The 20,338-nt window shown below is 33.0% G+C and overlaps 1 protein-coding gene across 1 annotated transcript in view; it reads left to right on the forward strand.

Moving 5' to 3' along the window:
* Positions 1-6,118: 6,118 nt before the first annotated feature.
* Positions 6,119-20,338, forward strand: part of LOC126979443 (collagen alpha-1(XVIII) chain-like) — a 297,501-nt gene continuing 283,281 nt past the window's right edge. The window contains exon 1 of the mRNA XM_050828757.1: positions 6,119-6,320. Within this exon, the coding sequence (XP_050684714.1) occupies positions 6,307-6,320 (14 nt within the window). The 5' untranslated portion in view covers positions 6,119-6,306. The remainder of the gene's footprint in view (positions 6,321-20,338) is intronic.

Here is a 20,338-nt window from a genome sequence, read left to right on the forward strand (position 1 = left end):
TTTTGGTTTACACGTCAACTGTGAACTAACAGTGAAATTCGAAAAAAATACTTGATTGATTGTTATTTGTATCCTATTATTGAAAGAGATTCTTCGTTCATCTGAAGTAGATGGTACGAGTATCAACAAGATTGCCCTGTTACTTATAGCGCCAGAGCTGCATTGACCACAGTTAGGTACAATGACCACAGGTAGTCCAAATATTTATACCCCGATTTGGGGATCTACTGTGGCCCCCAGGGCACTTGGTGATTATTCCCTGAAGGTAATTTTTTTTAAATGGCTCTCGAGGTTACCTAGACAAAAAGTTTTGAGTATTAAACCTTACGTAGTAAATATAAATTTCACCAGTTATTAGCAGCAGAGCATCATAGGCTGAAGTAAGAACTCCAGAAGGTTCCAGAAAGTAATATTCTATCATGTGACTCCCAATACTATCCAATAATGGTATGATATGCATAAGAAAGCCCATAGATCGTTGATGTAAATCAATAAATAGTGAGATTATTAAACATCTAAAAAGCATTTGACTCTGTAATGAATCTATTCAATTTAATAATTGCCATCTCGACATGCATTTTTATGACAACTATCGTATTTAGGTTGACTTTAATAGCTTTAGTAAAATGAGAACAAATACTGGGTACAAACTTCCGCTTAAAATGACATAACATGTATGATTTAATATTGATATAAGTAATTGGTGATTGGTGAGCATGTTGCAAGAGTGAGCTGAGACTCTTGCTAAAACCAAAAAAAATGCACAACATGAATTAGGATGAGTCTATGTGTAGTAAAACCTACTTGAGCGGCGATAGGTATACCACCTTTAGATATACGAATTGATATACCATGAAAGGTATGGAAAGACAGGAACTTTACTAATCTAACAAAACTATACCTAGTTCGTATTCTCGTGTTTTCCACATTTCTCTATGGGGCAGAGACATGAAAATTGAAAACAGCGGACTGGCAAAGAATTGAAGTCCTTGAAATGTGCTGTTGGCGCCGCTTGCTCAGGATTCCTTCGACAGCTCATCACTCTTTGATAGAAGCCCGACGAGATAATCCTCGTCCTGTAATCGTTTAACAACACTCACATTCACATCACAAATCACACACCTACAATAACACTACACACAAATAGTCACACACTTATATACACTCACACATACTTACTCGCCGCACTCGCCGGCGAGTGCGAAGTCTCGTCAAAGCTAGAGTCCACTGGACTAACAGATATATTAGATCGTTAGTGATCTTCTCTCCATCCAGCCTAGTGAGCAGGCGGTCCGAGGTTCGAGTCTCCGTCCCAGACGCCCCGCGCCTGTGAGCTACATTTTCGGCCTCCAAGGCCCCAGCCGCCCCGCCCGGCTTCGCTGTAAAAGCCTTCAGGGCTATCAGCACAGAGGAGGTTTTTAGTCGGTAGGGGGTGTTTACACCCGAGCCCGACATATGGGCCCCGTTTCGGGGTCTTCAATACGTAAATGTATTTTAATCCTCTCGAAAAAAAAAAAGCTCATCACACTAACCTAAAATTTATAAAATATTCTCTGTCTAAAAAGAGCTCAGGATTTAAAAACATCAGCGGTTGTCTCAGATTGGCCTACAAAGAGTTCTGAAATATTTCGGGTACATTTCACACAGAAGCGAAAATATTTTCGAAAAACTGGTTGTGACAGGGAAGGTAAAGATGAAAAGACTGAGAGGCCGAAGTCTGATATTCGAGCATCTGGGTATCCCTGTCAACGTAGCACTGTACCAGGCCACCTACCATAACTGATGGAGGCGTGCTGTTAACAGTCTATGGAGTCCTGGAGTAGGGATCAGCAGTGAGGGGACGACGAAGAAGAAGTTGGCACCTTTAACAGGACGTTCTAAATATAGGAGATGTAGCCAGACGGTGAAATTTATTTAAAAAATTATTTAAAAAAAAATAACAAGTCTGCAATCTGTTTACCTCCAATTTGAAACTGATTGCACCACGTCGCGTCTTGTTGTGTGACAAAAACCTGTTGGTGGGTTATGGCTCTAAATAGTATGTCAATCAGTAAGATATTCATGTTAAACTACTCCACACCAGGTGTCTTATCATATTTCAACTAAAGCATTCATTTAAGGTATTCATCATTGAAACACGAACTAAACAAACACGCCACCCGATAGAATTATACATGTAAAGGTGAATTAAGATAAATCCAAAGCGTATGCCCATGACACGTTTCAACGTGGCCACAGCAATCAAAGTTGTAATTAGCAGCTAGTGAAACAGCAAATTAAACGTCCTTTCATGTGACAAATTTACGTGATACTCGCTTTGAACTGGTGGCCTATTCCAAATCGTCGACTTTTGATTTCATACGTGCAAAATATATTTAATTATTTATTTTATGTGTCTGAAAGAGAAAGACAAATGATTATAGTGTTGTTGTAATGTTATAAGTTATAAATTAGAATCGCTCTAACATGCTTTGCTCTAACAACGTAAGAATAATTGGAGTGTGATTTTTACCCTTAAATATTTATGTCATATTTGTACAGTTTTTCAATATCTTTTTAAAATTTAATGTAATCGAAGTGATTGATGTTTCGTATAAAATGATTCATGTACACATTGTGTCATAACTATATTGAAAAGTTCATATTAAGAAGAGTATAATGTTAACAATAAGATTTAACAAGCAGTCAAAACAAAATTATATTGTATTCAATTCAGCCAAATGCATCAGCAGTATTACTACAATGTATACATTATACTTTAGAACGTAATCCTTGAATATTTGGGAGCTTAATATGTGTTGCTGTTTCTATGCTATTTTGACTATTTGATGCAATTTGGTCATTTAGTTCGCAACTTTAATGTTCCTGTAGTTGAAATAGATATGTGTAAGTATAAGAACACTTAAAAACTTTTTATCTCATCACACGACATTATTGTTAGATATTTTATCGATTGGTACAGGAATAGTGTTAACGTCACGCGGTCCTGTCGCAGTCCCAAATATCGCTCTGACGACGAAAATTGTGAAATTAGATGTCCATCTCGTATGTTGCTTTTGTATGCTGTCACGGATATCGGTTTTATGTTTTGCGGTCGTTATTAGGCAGGTAATTAGCATTGGTGAACATTTGATACGCGGTGATTTTACCACTGCTATTGACGATGTAATTTTATAGCTACATTTAACTAATGTTGTTAATGTAGAGTTTTCTGTAAGTCTTTTAACGAAAGGTTTTTTCAACATAATGATAACTTACGTATGAAAAGGATGATAAAATAACATGAAGCACTCTGAAAAAAATCAGTGTTCGGTTTTTATGAAAAATAAACTAAGTAGGAAAAGAATCCCAACAGCCATTTGAGCAAGTTACTAAACATTTGTTTTTGGAGAGTACCCGATATTTTTAGGTCATGGAAAATAGTTTCATGAGAATGCTTTTGAGAATTTTTTTATCCATTAATTTGTTGGATCGTTTGCAGATGACTGAATTATAATAGAATATATTAGATTAATAGTATTCCTAAATATCATCTTACGCGGTATTGTTATATCAACAGAAGAGTTCATTTCCAGTTCCAACAGTACTTACCAGAAGCAATTATTGTTATGTAATTTGCTGTGATACGATATTAATATTTATAGTTTTGGGCTACAGAAGAGTGCTATTCACGCTACATATCAGATAGGCTATAAGCAGTCACTAAAAAGGAATGTTTCATTAAAAAAAAATCAACTTTTTATTCTCAGTATTTTATTCACAAAAAGTCACCTATTTGCTCAATATACTTATTTTCATAGTGGAAATAATAGTATATGTACTCATTCAAATAATGACTCAACTTTCCTACTAGAGAGAGCAACGAAAGGGAGTCCCTACCTCACTACCAGTGTCATTTGAGATCGTACCGATTCGTTTGATTGTAAATCAGTACCTATATTTAATCGTATCACGTACGCGAAATGATTTACACCCGTTTAGTGTTAGCATTTGATACTTTATAAGTGAAAGTTATTAACATACGTTCAAAAGCTATCTTTTAATAAAAATAATAATTGAATAATGGTACTTTTATGTGCATTACCATTTATGTCAAAGACACACACCAGTGAAAAATTTGTTGGAAAACACACAAGCGACGTCTCTAAAAGGCACTGTGAGCTGTTCATAGAGCACTGGGCCACTTTAACTTAAGCAACTCTACATTAGACGTGGTTTCTAGCTTATACTGAGGTGAGGTGGACTAGAAATAAGAGTAATACTTCTTATTATACTAGACATGCACTTTCTAGTGCGCTTACAAGATCATGGCCGCTCAGACGGCAATGTAGGGGGTTATGCTTGGAGTTTCCCTAAGACATAGAATCCGAAATGAGGAGATCCGTAGGAGAATTAAAGTCACTGACATAGCCCGGATGATCGCAATCATCCGGGCTGAAGTGGCACGGGGCAGGGTACATTACTTGAAGAATGGATAAAGTATTCGATTGGCGACCACGCACCAGAAGACGAAACGTTGTTTGTCCCCCACAAGATGGACCAATGAATTGGTGAAGATATCTGGCACGGCCTACCGTCAGTAGGCTTTTGTTCAATAGTAAACGTCTTTCGGTTGGGCCCGCTTCTTCTTCTCTTCTTCCACTAACATCAACCTTATATTCTCGACTATCGGGACCTTCATACCATGTATAAAATGCACTCAATCGAGATTCATAAGCTCCATGCCCTTTTCAATACATGTCACTTTATCTTCTTTATTTCTACAAATTTAATTTGTAACCATAATTAATAAACGATGCGGGACTCAAAACCTCTCGGGTCCACCTGATCGCTTTTCCAACAGAGCTAACCGTTTGAGTACAAATTGATAGTAAGTTTTGGTATATCTTGTTCAACTTTCAATTCTTTATTTCTACATCGCTCTCTAATCTTATGTTTTGCATTATATCTTTTAAATTAACATCATACATTATAAGAACTAGATTAGTTAATTTAAAAAGATGGAGTTATTTGAAATAAACAATGATCTTTTCGCCTGGCTTACTGACCTATGTTGTATGCGCCCATTTAACAACATTTTCCACTCGTTCAAATGTATTACGACAATGTTTATTTTTCCTTTTCAATACTCATACAAGCGAAAGTTACTACCGTTATTGAACCATACAAGTTACTGAATTTGGTGCTTTGTTGATAATAATTTAATGTATTTTGTTATGAGATGTTTGGAAAGCTATTTATGTATTGTTATGTCCATAACTAAAGAGCTCTTTTGAACAATAAGATACAGGTTTGTTACATTCTGGAAACAAGTAGCTCTTTTTAAATTAAAAAAACTATTTGAATTCCTTTTAATTAATAAATTCCAACGGAGCAATTTTTGATAAACATATATTTCAAAATTATTTTATAAATATAATATCAAAGTTAATATTATGAATGTGTCATCGAGATTTTGTAAGAAATCCAATGACGTTCTATACATATGGAACGTCATTGAAGAAATCTATATGTTTGTGTTGATATTGACAGAAATTTATCTAAATCTGTATTCCGTATTTTTATAATGAACAGAACTTTATCCAGAAGACAATAGCAAGAATAAAACAACTTAGCTCCCGAGATCGTATCAATAAGTAGAGTGATAATCTTTAAAATCGTATAACAATAGCCTCGTCCGATGTTTGATTATATTTTTTGTACCAAATAACAAAAGAAACTTCGAAATAAAGAGCAATAAAAGCACGTGCTAAGTTCCAAAATATCATTTGAAACTCGACGAAAGACCTGATCGTTACGCAGCGAAAACTTTTTCAATATTATAGCAATAACAATGGCGATCCCTTTTTATTGGTTTTACTGTTTTATTTAGTTCTCAAAACATCAGTACAATATTAAGAGAAACTCGATGCGGATAAGGAAAACCTTTAGACTTTTCCGTACATCATACGCGTACGAAAATAAATTGCGTATACAGCTTGTAATTAAGCAGTAATGGTATTTAATATAAGCGGAAGAAAGTCGCTTTTTCCCGGTCCCGCAAAAGCTCTCTGGAAGGGCGCTCGTCGCGTAAGCTATAAGCCACGTGCATCAGAACTTAGTTCTACGCCAACTGTGTGGGAGGTTAGTACGTTACATGTGAAATATATGTTTTCTGTTTGCCATGCGCTGGCGTGAATACCGCGGTAGTGACACGTGATTCTGACAGTATTGTGTACCGGCTAATTGGGTGATAGGTACTACTGTTCGATGAGTTGTGATACTTTGATTGATAACGGTGGAGATTGAAGATTTGTTTTGAACATTATGGAGTGTATTCGGTAAGTGTTTGTTATCAATTATTATGTTAAGTGTGCCGTAGACGATGTATTTTGGTTTGTATTCAAGATAAAATTTAATCAGTGCCATAGTGATAATACCGGAATTGCACGACACTCATTGTATGTATTAGATAATATTTACTGTTTTGGGGTTTGTTTTAATGATTCAAATGCTTAACACATATATGCTATTTTTATTTTCTATTATGGTTCTCGTGTTGACACTTACATGTATATATTGTTATTTCTTTGTTTAATACTTCAGCGATATTACACGAGGAGAAAACAGCTTCTTGAAATATTGATAATGTAGCGCATCGACGAGCAAGGGTTTTCGAACCCATTGTTTATGAATAGATAATTAGGTATGTACTGCGCATGACCGTTACCATGTCAACAAACTTTGTACAGAGCTCTTGACACTTATATATTAATGTACATTGATTGAGAATATTTGCAACTAGCTTCTCATTCGTGGACGCGCTTACTAACATCGTATAATAGTTTCGGTTTAGTAAGTTATATAAGATTATACAAATGATTTAAGTTTTTAAAACTAATATTAGTTTTTAAAACAATTCTGGCACAGCATCGTGCCAGATTTTGGCGAGACAACACGTCCTGAGGATGCCTCGTGTAGATGCGAAACACGTGTCGAATTGTTTTAAAAACAAATATTAGCGGAATTAACACTAAAGAAAACTTAAATCATTTGTATAAGTTTGGATTTCCGCAAATTAACGCCTAATTCAATAAAATTTCTAATATAAGATTGTTACTTGATATACCCAATGTTAGGTATTTTGTATGCCTGTAATTGTTACATCTACTAATTTCTACTTGCAGAAACAGAAGGAGCAGTATTTGTTCTAATGTAGTCTAATTTGATGAGTGATAGTGTCGCTTCAATCTTTAGTATTAGATTGGTGAGTGATAAAATGATCGGAGACCCTAATCTGTTTTGAAAAGTGCAACTTTAGAGTTCTTTTTTTGTCTTTCTTCTCTAAGCAAATCTGCCTTCCGAATGAGCTGTATGAAAAAATGATATATTTCAAGTGTAATATGAATTACTGAAATAAAAAAAAAATGATTTTGATTTGATTTGACTGAATGATACGTCAGTATCACATTACGCAACGTTACTCTTAGTCTGCGATCAGTCTGTGTTATAGACATTGCTACGTCACTAACTATACTATTATGTTTATATGAGTACTTCAAAGATGGTTATCAGAATGTGTTGTATAACTCCCGCGCGTTGGAATAGGTACGGAACCTTGTAGTTACACCAACTTGTGTAACTGCTTGTACCTTTTTTTGATCTTATACCATAATTTATATTAACATTTATTTATTATTAATAACCATATTTTTTTTACAGTCTTACGTTCAGTTTCAAATATTTTTTTAAGAGTTAATATAAAAATTATATTTATCTATACTGCTTTTATTTACTGATTTCAATTTTTAATGTCATTAAAAAAAATAGTAGTGGCTACTCCAGGAGTCATTAATGTTGGGGCTACTGAAAACCAGTGCTACATTGGCGCCACACCAGTGCAGCTTATTACTGAGTTAGCTCCATTTGGTGACATTCACTGCCGCACAGTACCTACTTTTTCGTTTTTACTAATAAATTGTATTATTTAATTGGTTTTATTAGTTAGTTCTAAGAATTTATTACTCATTCTGGTTTGTTATTTAATAATTTTGTGGTGGTTTGTTATCAATAAATCTTTATTCTATTCTAGTATATTTATAGTATTAAAGTCTGCGCGCCGCTAGCAGTTGATTAAAAGAATTGTTAAAAACGATTGTGTGGGAAAGGTTATTATAGCATAAACGATTTTCTTAATGACACCACGGACTGGGAAAAAAGCGAACACCCTCAGACTCTTTAATTATAAATGTTTATTGTACGATATCACATTGTAATCCATATTTTATATAAAAAATAAGCCCGTTGAGTTTCTTGCGCCCATTCTTCTCGGGTCTGAGGCACTCTCTTTTGAATGGGTGGTAGTTTTTGACGTTCAATAAGTGATTTTAAATCATATTTTGAATAAAAATATTTGAATTTTAATTTAAAAAAAAATTTACTATGTATGCAAGCTTTTGATTGGTAACTTCTAAATCGTCTGACCAGACCTGACGTCATTGTAACGTAATTTTTTTTAATTAAAACCTTTAGCAAAACAGGAAGTGACATTATGTATTGAGCTAGGGGTTCTGGGTTCGAAGGTGTAGTTTGTATGACGAAAATGAATTCTTGTTTTCCAGTCGCGGATAAATTATTAATTTTACTAATTTACGGGCTAGTTAAAGATTCTTTTGAAACCGGCTTTCCCGTAGATAATGTATTTCTTAAGAAATCAAAAAAGTTACAGTAGTATCATTTCATAGTAAACTTCTTATTGAAAGGCATAAATTAAATTAAGTTTGTCTGAAATTGACAATGTTTTGAGTTCGTGTGATTAGGTACCTTGAATCGTTGATACATCTATCATACTATAAATTTCATCATATATTATTTTATATACTATCAACGAAAGTAAATATTTTTAATTAATATTGACAAAAAATATAATATTCATAAAATTATATATATTTAAGTGTTGGCCCATCATGGATGTTGTGATGAACGCTTATTTTATGCTGTATGAGATCTGTCCACGTCATTTCGGAGCGCACGGCCAAAGTAAATTGAACATCTTCCCTACTAGCATTGATTTAATACACACAGATTTAGCGCAAGACGCGTGTGAGGATGTTAACATCACATCTGCGAACAAATCTTTGATCTATCTGTTCTATTCGTAGTTTCCCTCACAACAATTCTATAAGGCACACGTACAATTCTGTAACTTTTTAATAAATTTTTATTAAAAGTCACAATAGGATTAAATTTTAATACGAACACAAAAGTGAACAATGACATTTAAAAATGATAGTTTAAAATTAAGTTATAGGGATGTTGAAACAAAACCCAGACTGCGACAAGCAAGCGACCTCTGCGACCCTCATCGATTCTTCCCACTTATGTTACCTATTTATCGTGAAGATGTTCTACATAATTAGTTAATCAATAACTTCTTCTCTACATGTAAAACTGTTGAAATCGAATTTAAACGTGTTTGACGATTTAAAAAGTTTAACATATCAAGATGAGAAATACGTTTCTTTTGTCTTACTAGAACAAATTCAAATCATTCAAATTCAAAGTAGGTAGGTATAAAATGGAATAAAGACTTACCACAATAAATATAAAACAGTTATGTTTGGTTTATTTAATATAACAAAGGAGTTCTGTCTACCACAATATGGACAGAGAAGTGTTCCGACAGGTGTACGATTCCCACACGTAATTTGTCGGTAGTTATTAAGCACTTGTCATACCACGAGCGATGAACAAGTAGCTATCTAGAAACTAGGAACGAGTAAGCGACTAGCTAGAAGCTAAAAGCAAGTTAATTCTGATAGCTTTGTCGCTGGGTGAGAATGCGTAGGTACGCAACGGGAAACTACTCGCACTGTTGTAGAAAATGACCGCTGGGTCTTACACGCAAGCCAGCATCGCTTAGTCAGTGTGACAGCTCTTGTCTTGACCTGACCGCCCGATAATACGTTTTTTTATGAAAATAAGGGACGACACGATCAGGACGTTCAGTTGATGATAACTGATACGCCTTGCCCATTACAATGCAGTGCCACTCAGGATTCTTGAAAAACCCAAAAATTCTGAGCGGTATTACAATTGCGCTCGTCAACTTGAGACAAAAGATGTTAAGTCTCATTTGCTCAGTAATTTCACTAGCTAAGGCGCCCTTCAGAATGAAACATATGTTACATGTTTACACATTACTGCTTCACGAAGGCGCCGTTGTAGTACTCATAATCTAGCCGGCATCTTGTGCAAAGGGACCTCCCACTGTATATATGCATTATATGTATGCGTCAGCTAATGGTTTAGTATTCAATATAGTAAGGAACTAAGCCGAGCGCGTCTGTTTAGGACCTGTCAATCAAAATCAGTTACAGTAACTAAAGATAAACTTAAATTTTCTATTTTGCCTTTTCACTATTAGAGGTATCCCTTTCTTTCACACAATATTTTGTCTACTCACGTCTATAGTTTATGACCGCTAGGTAGACGATCAGCGATCAACTATTAGTATCTCTATTTAATTCACACGGGATCTTGTGTACATTTCTGGAGCGAGAAAAACATTTACTCGCTTCTTCGCTAGCGGTGGACAGCGGCCTTATTAAGACTGAGACTCAAATAACACAATTGCAAAGCTAAGGTAGAAGTCCACGGCTTTCAATACTAAAGTATATTATACTTACATAACGAACGACAATATTTTGTTGATAAGCAATATTTATCGAGAATATTTGTATTTTCCGATATTTCAATGTGAATTTACCGGTGCGAAGATTTTTTTCACAGGCTCTTTTCCTTTTCTACTGAAGGCATGTATGAATGCAAGCATTTGCATGTTTCTGTTACTGTTCTTATTTCTAATTTTCAATAATTTATCTAATAATCATTTCTATATACATATTAAATTAAGTATTTTATATTGTAATTAAATTTTAATAAGAACTAAGTTTGCATTTGATTAGTAATAGCTATATTGACCAAATTTATACGACCGTATTAATTAATGGCAAATAAATGACTATGAATGAATGAGATATTTATATTTTGGCTCTTAGGTACGAGCGCAGCTACCGCTCATAATATTGGTTTCAATAAAGAATCGTAAGCGACACTGCATTCTAATGGGTAGGACGTATCACTTAACTTTACCAGTAGAAGGCTCGTTTGCACAGGATGCCGGCCAGATTATGGGTACCACAACGGCGCCTTTTTCTGCCGTGAAGCAGTAATGTGTAAGCATTTTTGTATTTCGGTCCGAAGGGCGCGCCATAGCTAGTGAGCTAATTTGACTCAATTACTGGGCAAATGAGACTTAACATGTTATGTTTCAACGTGTCGAGCGCAATTGTAGCGCTCGGATTTTTGGGTTTTTCAAGAATCCTGAGCGGCACTGCATTGTAATGTGCAGGGTGTATTAATTACCATCTGCTGAACGTAATGCTCGTCTCTACCCTAATTGTCATAAAAAAACGACGTAACGTCGTGAATGTCTTGCTCGTCACTTCATCATATTCTCATCAAAAATATTAAGAAATCAAAAATGTTGAATTGAATAAGTTTTAAAGATTATCTTTTTTTAGCTATGACGTGAATATTTTTTGTAAAAAGTTTTTTTAATGGTCAAAATGTGAAATAATTATTATTACTTGAAAATATTCTCCTATTTAAGGTCAATTTAAAATAATGGTGCAATAATGATAAATTTTAGTAATTTATTCTTTTTAAAGTGATATCTCTAACTACTGGGATTAATTATTCAAAATAAATTTGTAACAATTTTTGACCGATTCGAACCCGCGACCTCTTGGGTTCCGTCCAAGCACCCTTTTCAACTGAGCCAACGGTTCGAGTGACGTATGGTTCATAAAATTTGTTATGTCTTGCTCAACTCTCAGCTTGTGGCTCCATCTACAGGATCTACTTTACAGTTGATAACCTGCTCAACCTCAATAATTTAATATTAGGAAATTGACTCGTGATGTCGCTCTTTCAAAACAAACAAATTGTTTTTTTTAAAGTGATATCCCTCACTTCTGGGATTAACTATACAAATTTAATTTGTAGAATACTAAAACTACTTCACCTATAATTATATTTGATTTTCAAGCCACAAACGTGGTCATAACTATGAACTTACGTGTATCAAGTTCAAAATTATTTTATTGATTTCTTATCACTCATATGACATTCTAATCTACCAAATGTTTAAAGTTTTGTGATAATCCTTTTTGCTCGTAAAACGTATTTATATTATGACAATATACTGCTAGAACTTAATTAACAAGGGGTTTTGTACATATTATTTCACATTTATATTATGATTATGAAGATATCTTAAGTAGCAAGTTCCTTTATAATTAAATAAATAATTGTATTTTTTTAAGTTATTACGCATAATTTACATATGAAAATTGTTATTGTAATTCGAATGAGCTTAAAAGAAATATTTATTTTTTATACAAGTAAAAACTCTACAGTTTTCTGAAGGTTTCAATGAGACCACGTCGGACAGCAAACGTTTTCTTATGTAAAGTTTTAAATGTATTTTACCGATAATCAAATGACGTCATTTGAACTGACATATTGCAGCTGGCACATGTTATTATGTTATCACGTCAAGGCTGTAGTCAAGGTAGTATAATGAACTTGCTGCAGATTTAACGACGTAGCTATTCTTACGAGTAATACAATTTGCCGGTACAAATTATACGCATTATTTTTATTTACCTCCCTTTCTCTATAAAGGCATGAAAGGCATTTATTTTCTCAACATTGCTAATATACTAGACACTACTACCGCCTCGTAATCAAATGGCGGTCTGAGAGAGAAGAAGCAGCGCAAGAAACTCTCCCAGCATTTTTTTGCGCTCCTTTTAATCTTAATCTCAATATTGTATTGTCATTGCTATTGCTATAAAATAATCATAATAGCTGTGGAGTAGGATTTACGATAGAGTCATTTTTTTATAAAACATTTAAATTAATTTATAGATAATGCCTGAACAGTGGCTGGGACTTTAATATAAAAGTATAAACATTTTACCTTTAAGCTGTTATGTATCTTATGAAGCCTGCAAGAATTAAATACAAGCAATACCCTATTTCTAGTGTTCTAATAATGAAAATCACTATAAAGAGCAAAAAGGTGACGATTTCTGTGAACGTATATTAAATTTCCATAAATTTACTGACAATGAACTTATCAGTCGTAATATTTATTTCTTTAAAATTTTCTATGAGAGACTGTTTAAGTGTAAAATACACATTTTCATTCCCTACCTTCTTATTCTGATTCTATGATTAAATCCAACTTCATTAAAAAAAATATATTTTGTTTACCTCCATTTCATTAAAAATGGTTTCTCAATTTTAACAAATTATTTTTTGCATTAAAATCAATCGGATTTCAATTTTTCAATTCATTTGCAAATTATTAATAACATAATTTTTGTTAAGCAGACGTCACGCTAAAAAAAGGTTAAATGAAATGACAAGGAAATAAAATGAACATTTATGATTCCAATTTCAAAATGACAGATAAATTTACTACAAGATTAATTATTATTTTCAGTAATGATAATACTACGTGAAGCGGTCATACGTTTTATTTTCTTTGGACACCTAAATGATGACGCCTGTGTAACTGTTAAATGTGGTATGCATTTAAAAACCGTTTAAGTTGATCATCAATCGTTTAACTTTTAAAAGAAACATGACAATGAATGCCATGAATTTTAATAAGATGACTATAAGCAGATGAGTCAAGAGCATTACGTGTTTTGATTATTATAAATTAGCAATAATAATGTTTCCGTTGTCAAATATTGCAAGAAAACCGTTATCGTGCGATAGAATGGTATACTTATTATTCTTTAAATGATTGCCGCCAATGGAGAAACTAGCAGCGTTTGTAAGTAATTCTCTTGTTGAATTGTCAACGACGCCTCTGATAGAAACTATATCATCACTGAAGGTTTCTCGAACAAAGTATCAAATACTAAGATGAGAATAAATCGAGACTTTGCTTTTCTTTGTAATTTTTCACACACCTTAGTATGTCAACTATGATTTGCTTTTGTAGTAGTTATTTTCAAATCACTTCCACTATCTTATTCGCTTTTTTTTCATCGTAAATTATTTCTATCACTGTCAAAAAGCAATTCTCAATATTTTTATTTGGGTCTCTTGACACTGATGTATTTCTTTACAATTCAGCTGCTTTGTAACTTGCAATGTTTCTATATTTTTCTGGTAAAATCTTGAATTTTAAATTTAAAGCAGTTACTTTAAAACTATTGAGCTTTTCGATTGACATTTAATGATCTGGATCCATCCAGAATCAGCTGCATGTTTTATGTGGATCTTCATCAGTCAATAATAAATAGTACAGAAAAAAAAATTAAAGCTGATTTGTGGTAGAGACTGACAATATGTAATGAGTTTACTACAATTACAAAATTACTTATTGAACGGCAAAATCTACGATATAATGAAAAGCCTTAAGCCTTATTCAAGAGCCTATGGTGATCTCTCCATTTCATATCTTTTGAATTTTGCAGGTTTAACTTCTTGTCCGTAGTAACTTTTATGTATTTACTTTACTCGCTATTTCATATTAGGTCATTGGTAGTAACACACAATGTCAAATAGAACCTTCTTTACTTCATTATACGTGACTTGGTTTCTCTTCATTGAATATGAATGAAATCTAGTGCTCTTTTTCAAGATAGATAGATCATTAATGTGAATAAGTAGAAGATAAAGTCGAATAATAGACCCCTGTTGTACCCCTGTGCTGAGAGGAGTCTCACGAGATCTCCTGACAATTAAACTGTGTGAAAGCACAGTCTCTTTTATGCCTGTCAGACTTAAGAAATATTCTTAATAAATTCAACACGTTTATGCATCTGTAGTTAAGCGGCTAGTAGCGGTCTGTAAAACGAACCTTTCATATGAAGCAACAAATAATAGTTACAGTATAAAAGCATTTTCTTAGTAATACCTAAACAGGGCTGTAGAAATTTTGGTGATAAGGGCTTCCCAACTTAAATTTTACTTTGTTTCAGAATATCAGGAAACTCGCCACGCTCACAACTACTTAAAACTAATGTGGGATATGGATGACTTCAATTAACCAACTAATTATGTTAGCTAAAACTTATTTTTCGTATTAACAGAGCTTAAAGTTTCAACAATACTAAAATACTGAATTACTTGTTGCAAGCCTTGAATTTATTTTAACACATGGCTTAAACCTTGTTACCTAAACCTTGTTTTCTTAAATATTATTATAATTGTGGTCGTGTTTAATTTACCTCCATCAAAAGACAGTATACAAGAATTTTAGACTTCTCATAATATTATTTCCACCCATTTAACCTCAGAAAAAATTCACAAGCTAATTCAAAAATTCATCTTCCGTGAAACTTAGTGGGCTGAGATTAATTCATAATCTTCATTTCGCCGCTTAATGGTTGTGAGGCGTTCTGCGACTCGATTTGAATTCTGATCCCTCCTGAGTCCTATAAAGTTATAACAAGAAGAGTTAACGATGTGGAACGATCTTGTGACAAACGATGGCACGCGTATACGCGATTATACGGAGACTATACACTCAGATAAAAGAAAAAGCTCACAAAAATTATGTTTAATTAATTTACAATATAGTATACGTAATTTTGAATAGATTATGCTGGTAAATTTTGAACTTAGTGATCGCATTTCCGTCGTTTCGAGATGACTTAACCAAACTTTTTTCAGCGCGCCTAAATAAATTATCACTTGAAACTATTGTAGAAAGTAGTACAAGTACAGTAGTAAGTATATCATTTATTTATATTATTTCTCAGTCTCTCTCTCTCCCTTTCTCTATCCCTCCTAACTGGAGGATGGTCATCTTGATCTTAGGTTACCAAGCAGAGCAGTCTTCACACAGCATCTCTATATTACATCCCCAGAACAATAATGGGTTGATCGTATGTTTAGTAGACATGACTCCATTCGATAAGTGCGTGGCTTGCTCTCAATTTTTCTCATCATTAAAATTTGTTTAAGATCATAATATTTATAACGACAAAAGACGTTACCCAGATGTACCCTTGTCTTGTACTTCTCGGTTTTTCGATCTGCAACAATTCCAGGTTTTATTCGACGCACTGGAGTATCTTTATATAATGAATATTATAATTGTATTATTGATTAGTTTAAGAAAAACGATTGATTTTACGCACCGCAATTAAAAGCAGGAATAAAATATATTTGGTGTTATTTAAATTTGGAATTGTTTCATTTATTTCAAGTATAATTATTGTCAAAGATAAGTCATGTCTTTAAGTACATACAAAAGTGTCTAATATCCCTCAAACTAGCTAAACTGGCAAATTATATTATTTGCTTAATATAACTCACCGGATTTTATAAGTTCTTTCTACATATTATTGTAGTTAATATTTTATTTTATTTTATTTTATAGTGGATAAGGGTCTTTACAGTATCTCGAGGGAAAATAATAAGTTCTTACGTTGTGACACTAATTAACAGAATAAGCGTTGGAGATATTTGCTGTGAGTTATTTGCGACATACATCTGTAATAAGTATTTCTGATTTACAATGCAAATATATTTAGCTTACAGTTAAATGTCGACCGTGAGGATTACTCAGGTCGGTCTCAAATAATGAGTAACTTTTTGACTCACGTAGTTTTTCAAGATGCCATGTTATCATAATATTCTGACTATTAAAGTGTTTCTCAGACGCACTGTATTATGTCGCTTTAAAACAGGAGAAGCTTCTTAGATGAGATGTATCTGTTCAAGTTAATTAATAATTATATAGACTCTGACAGCTTTCTAGAAAATATCTCTTTTAATGTTCCTCGAGCCTAGAGCCACAAACTATGCTAAAAACACATAAAACACGAAGATCGTATGATTATTACAATAACTCACTAAGCAGCTTTGATATATTTTTGTTACCCATTTCAAAATATAAATACAATATTTCTAAGCACTTGCTCCAAACAGACTAATGTCATCTTTCAATACCTATTACTCTTTTGACTGTCTTAAAATAATATTTAGGGAAATATTATAATATCTTCAGATAGTCAGTAAACTCTAAAGGTTGATGCAGCTATTATGCAATAATTTATATTTAAATTGTTTTTTGCTACCATTCACATATTATATTTAACGCGCTTTAAACCATTCACGTAAAGTGGACTGCGTTATATTAGTTTTAATATAAAAAATGGTCAGAGTAGTGAGATTTCACGACTAATATTATATTTAAAACACGCATAATTAGATGACATTTTCCCGATTTCATTGGTGACGTTATATTATAGCAGTGATAAGTGCCAACTTATTAAAAGACAAACCATAGACTTAAAAAGTGCTGGCGTTTAGACAAACAAAGTGGAATAGAGAAAAATATCTCTAAAGATACAACACAAGAGAAAAGGACAGCGAATCTTTGTTGCTGTAACCAATTTTGATTAACAAGTCGTAAACAGTTGGAACGCCCACATTCTCTTGCAACACCAGTGCACTGCAACACCTGTGGTGTTGCAAGAGAATGTGGGCGGCGATGATCACTTAACACCAGGTGACCCGTATCCTCGTTTTTCCTCATATTCCATAAAAAAAACAGTTAAACGCAAATCAAATCAAAAATATTTTATTTTATAGCTAAATTATGTTACACATGAAATATCTTATTTTTTCATACAGCTCATTCAGAAGGCAGATTTACTTAGAGAAGAACGAGCAAGAAACTCTAAGGTTGCAGTTTTCGAAACAGATTAGTTATTACAAGTTCCTATTTTGAATTAAAATTACAAATCATTTCAATTACAATATATGCAAAGTGATGCAAAAAACTGCATACTGAAACGTCAACCACTTAATGCCTTAAACGAGTAAGTCAAAAAATTTGTAAAATAATAAGTAAAAACATAGTTAAGTATAGTTGAGTACATACTTATAGCACAATACAGTAGATGTATCAATCTACACATACCGTTAATAAAATTAAGGCGTTATGCGAGCTTCATTTGCTATTACACAAAAATATATGTTAATTTTAATTAAGAAAAATAAAAAAAACATGAAGCAGACTTCTCGGTAACAGGATCACACGCCCGTTCACGACCATATGTAACGTACTATAACATAGGTGTAAATATATATATATATATGTATATATATATATATATATATGTACTATTGCTAAACTTTTTGAAAAAATTATATTTGATTGTGTTTTTCCTATTCTACGACCCATTATTATTCCTCAACAGCATGGTTTCGTTAGCAATAAATCTGTGGAGTCCAACTTATGTGAGTTTGTTCATCAGGTAACTACTGCAATGGATCAAGGCTTCCAGGTGGATGTTGTGCATACCGACTATTCAAAAGCTTTTGATAAAATCTGTCATCCTATCCTAATTCGTAAAATTGAAGAACTCGGTATACATGGCGACCTGCTCCGTTGGCTTACTTCATACCTCAGGGATCGAAGCCAGGCTGTTACAATTAAAGGTTACTGCTCTACGTTCGTGCCTGTTACTTCTGGTGTTCCTCAAGGATCTCATCTTGGACCCCTTTTATTTAACCTATACATAAATGACATTATTGCAATATTTAAACATTCTTCAATTCTTCTCTATGCTGATGATATGAAGATATATAAAACAATAAGTAAACCTTCGGATTGTAGCTTATTACAGGATGATTTGAATGAATTGTGTAAATATTGCAATGATAATCTCTTACAACTTAATATTAAAAAATGTAACGTAATATCTTTTTCTCGCAAAAAAAATGCTATTAAATTCAAGTACACTTTAAATAAAAATCTTATTGAACGGGTTTCATGGGTGAGAGATTTGGGCGTTCACCTTGACTCCTCGTTAACCTTTATTCACCACTATAGAAGTGTGACTGCAAAAGCCTATCGCATGCTTGGGTTTGTTCTTAGAGTCAGTAAAGATTTTAAACATATTACCACCTTGATCCTTCTATTTAATGCATTTGTGCGTTCTTTACTTGAATTCGGCTCGGTAATTTGGAATCCTCATTACAATGTCCATATTCAAGAAATAGAGAAAATTCAAACGAAATTCTTAAAGCATTTAAAATTTAGGTGTTCCGCTATCGATCAATATGTCCCTAACTTAATCTCTCTGGAAAAACGTCGTAAGGTAAAGGATCAAACATTTCTGCTAAAATTACTTCATAATATGATTGACTCTCCACTTCTTCTTAATTGCCTTAATTTCCGATGTCCAAGACAATCTTCGCGAATTAAATCTTTATTTAATTTACATACTACACGCACTAACTATGCACAAAATGCCTTTATTCATCGTTCTTGTTTAGTATACAACAAAGAATTCTGTTCAATTAATTACTTTTCAGGGTCGATACAGAAGTTGATTGAACAAATTAAGAAAATGTCTTAGTTTTAATTAATTCTCATTAGTATTATATATAATAAATATTGCATCTCTTTATTAACTTAAAAATGTATGCTATTATTATTAATATTATTACTAAAATCATATATAATTTTCTATAAATATTTTGTTATTTTCAATTCAATATATTTAATTAATATTTATTATTTTCATTACAAATAGATACTTTTAAATTGTAATTAATTTGCTCGCATTTTTCTATGTACTATTTAATTGTGGAAACTTTTATTGGTCAGTGATTTATATTTTAAGTTTTATTTTTTAAGTGTATTAAGTTGTACTGTTTGTTTCCCGAATAAAATAAAATAAAAATAAAATAAATAAAATTCATACGCAATAAACCATAGATAAAACATATACTGGAACACTAAACAGACATAATGAAAGAATCTAACAAAACGATAATACATAGACAGAGCACCTTTTTATTCTAATTTTTATTGTGTATAGAGTAATTCTTAGTTAAGTCATAACAAGGAATACAACCATTGAGTTGAAAAGAATATTAATCAGAATTATACAAAAAAAAAAACAATGCTTAGAAGGATATTTATATAAGTGGTTAGCGACCCCGATGTCTAATTTGAAAGTGTCCCGAGAATACTGGCAGCATTTCCATGTTGGATAGCTAGGTTGCTTCGTTGACCGGAAAACTCGTAGCTGCCGCTTTGATTCCCAGTAGCTCTATTGAAGCGCGTTGACAGTACTTTGTACATTCTCCGCACCTCTGAGCCACACGGGACAAGTGTCTTGCCACCAAACGGCAAAAAGATATGTCTTAAGACTTGACATATTTGGGAAGCTTGCTGTCTTCGGCCGTCCAAGCAGCTGTCCCAGCACCAACTGAAGTAACATTTTATTTTATTAAGTTTCAT

The sequence above is a fragment of the Leptidea sinapis genome, chromosome 1 (assembly GCF_905404315.1).
Source record: "Leptidea sinapis chromosome 1, ilLepSina1.1, whole genome shotgun sequence".
NCBI lineage: Eukaryota > Metazoa > Arthropoda > Insecta > Lepidoptera > Pieridae > Leptidea > Leptidea sinapis.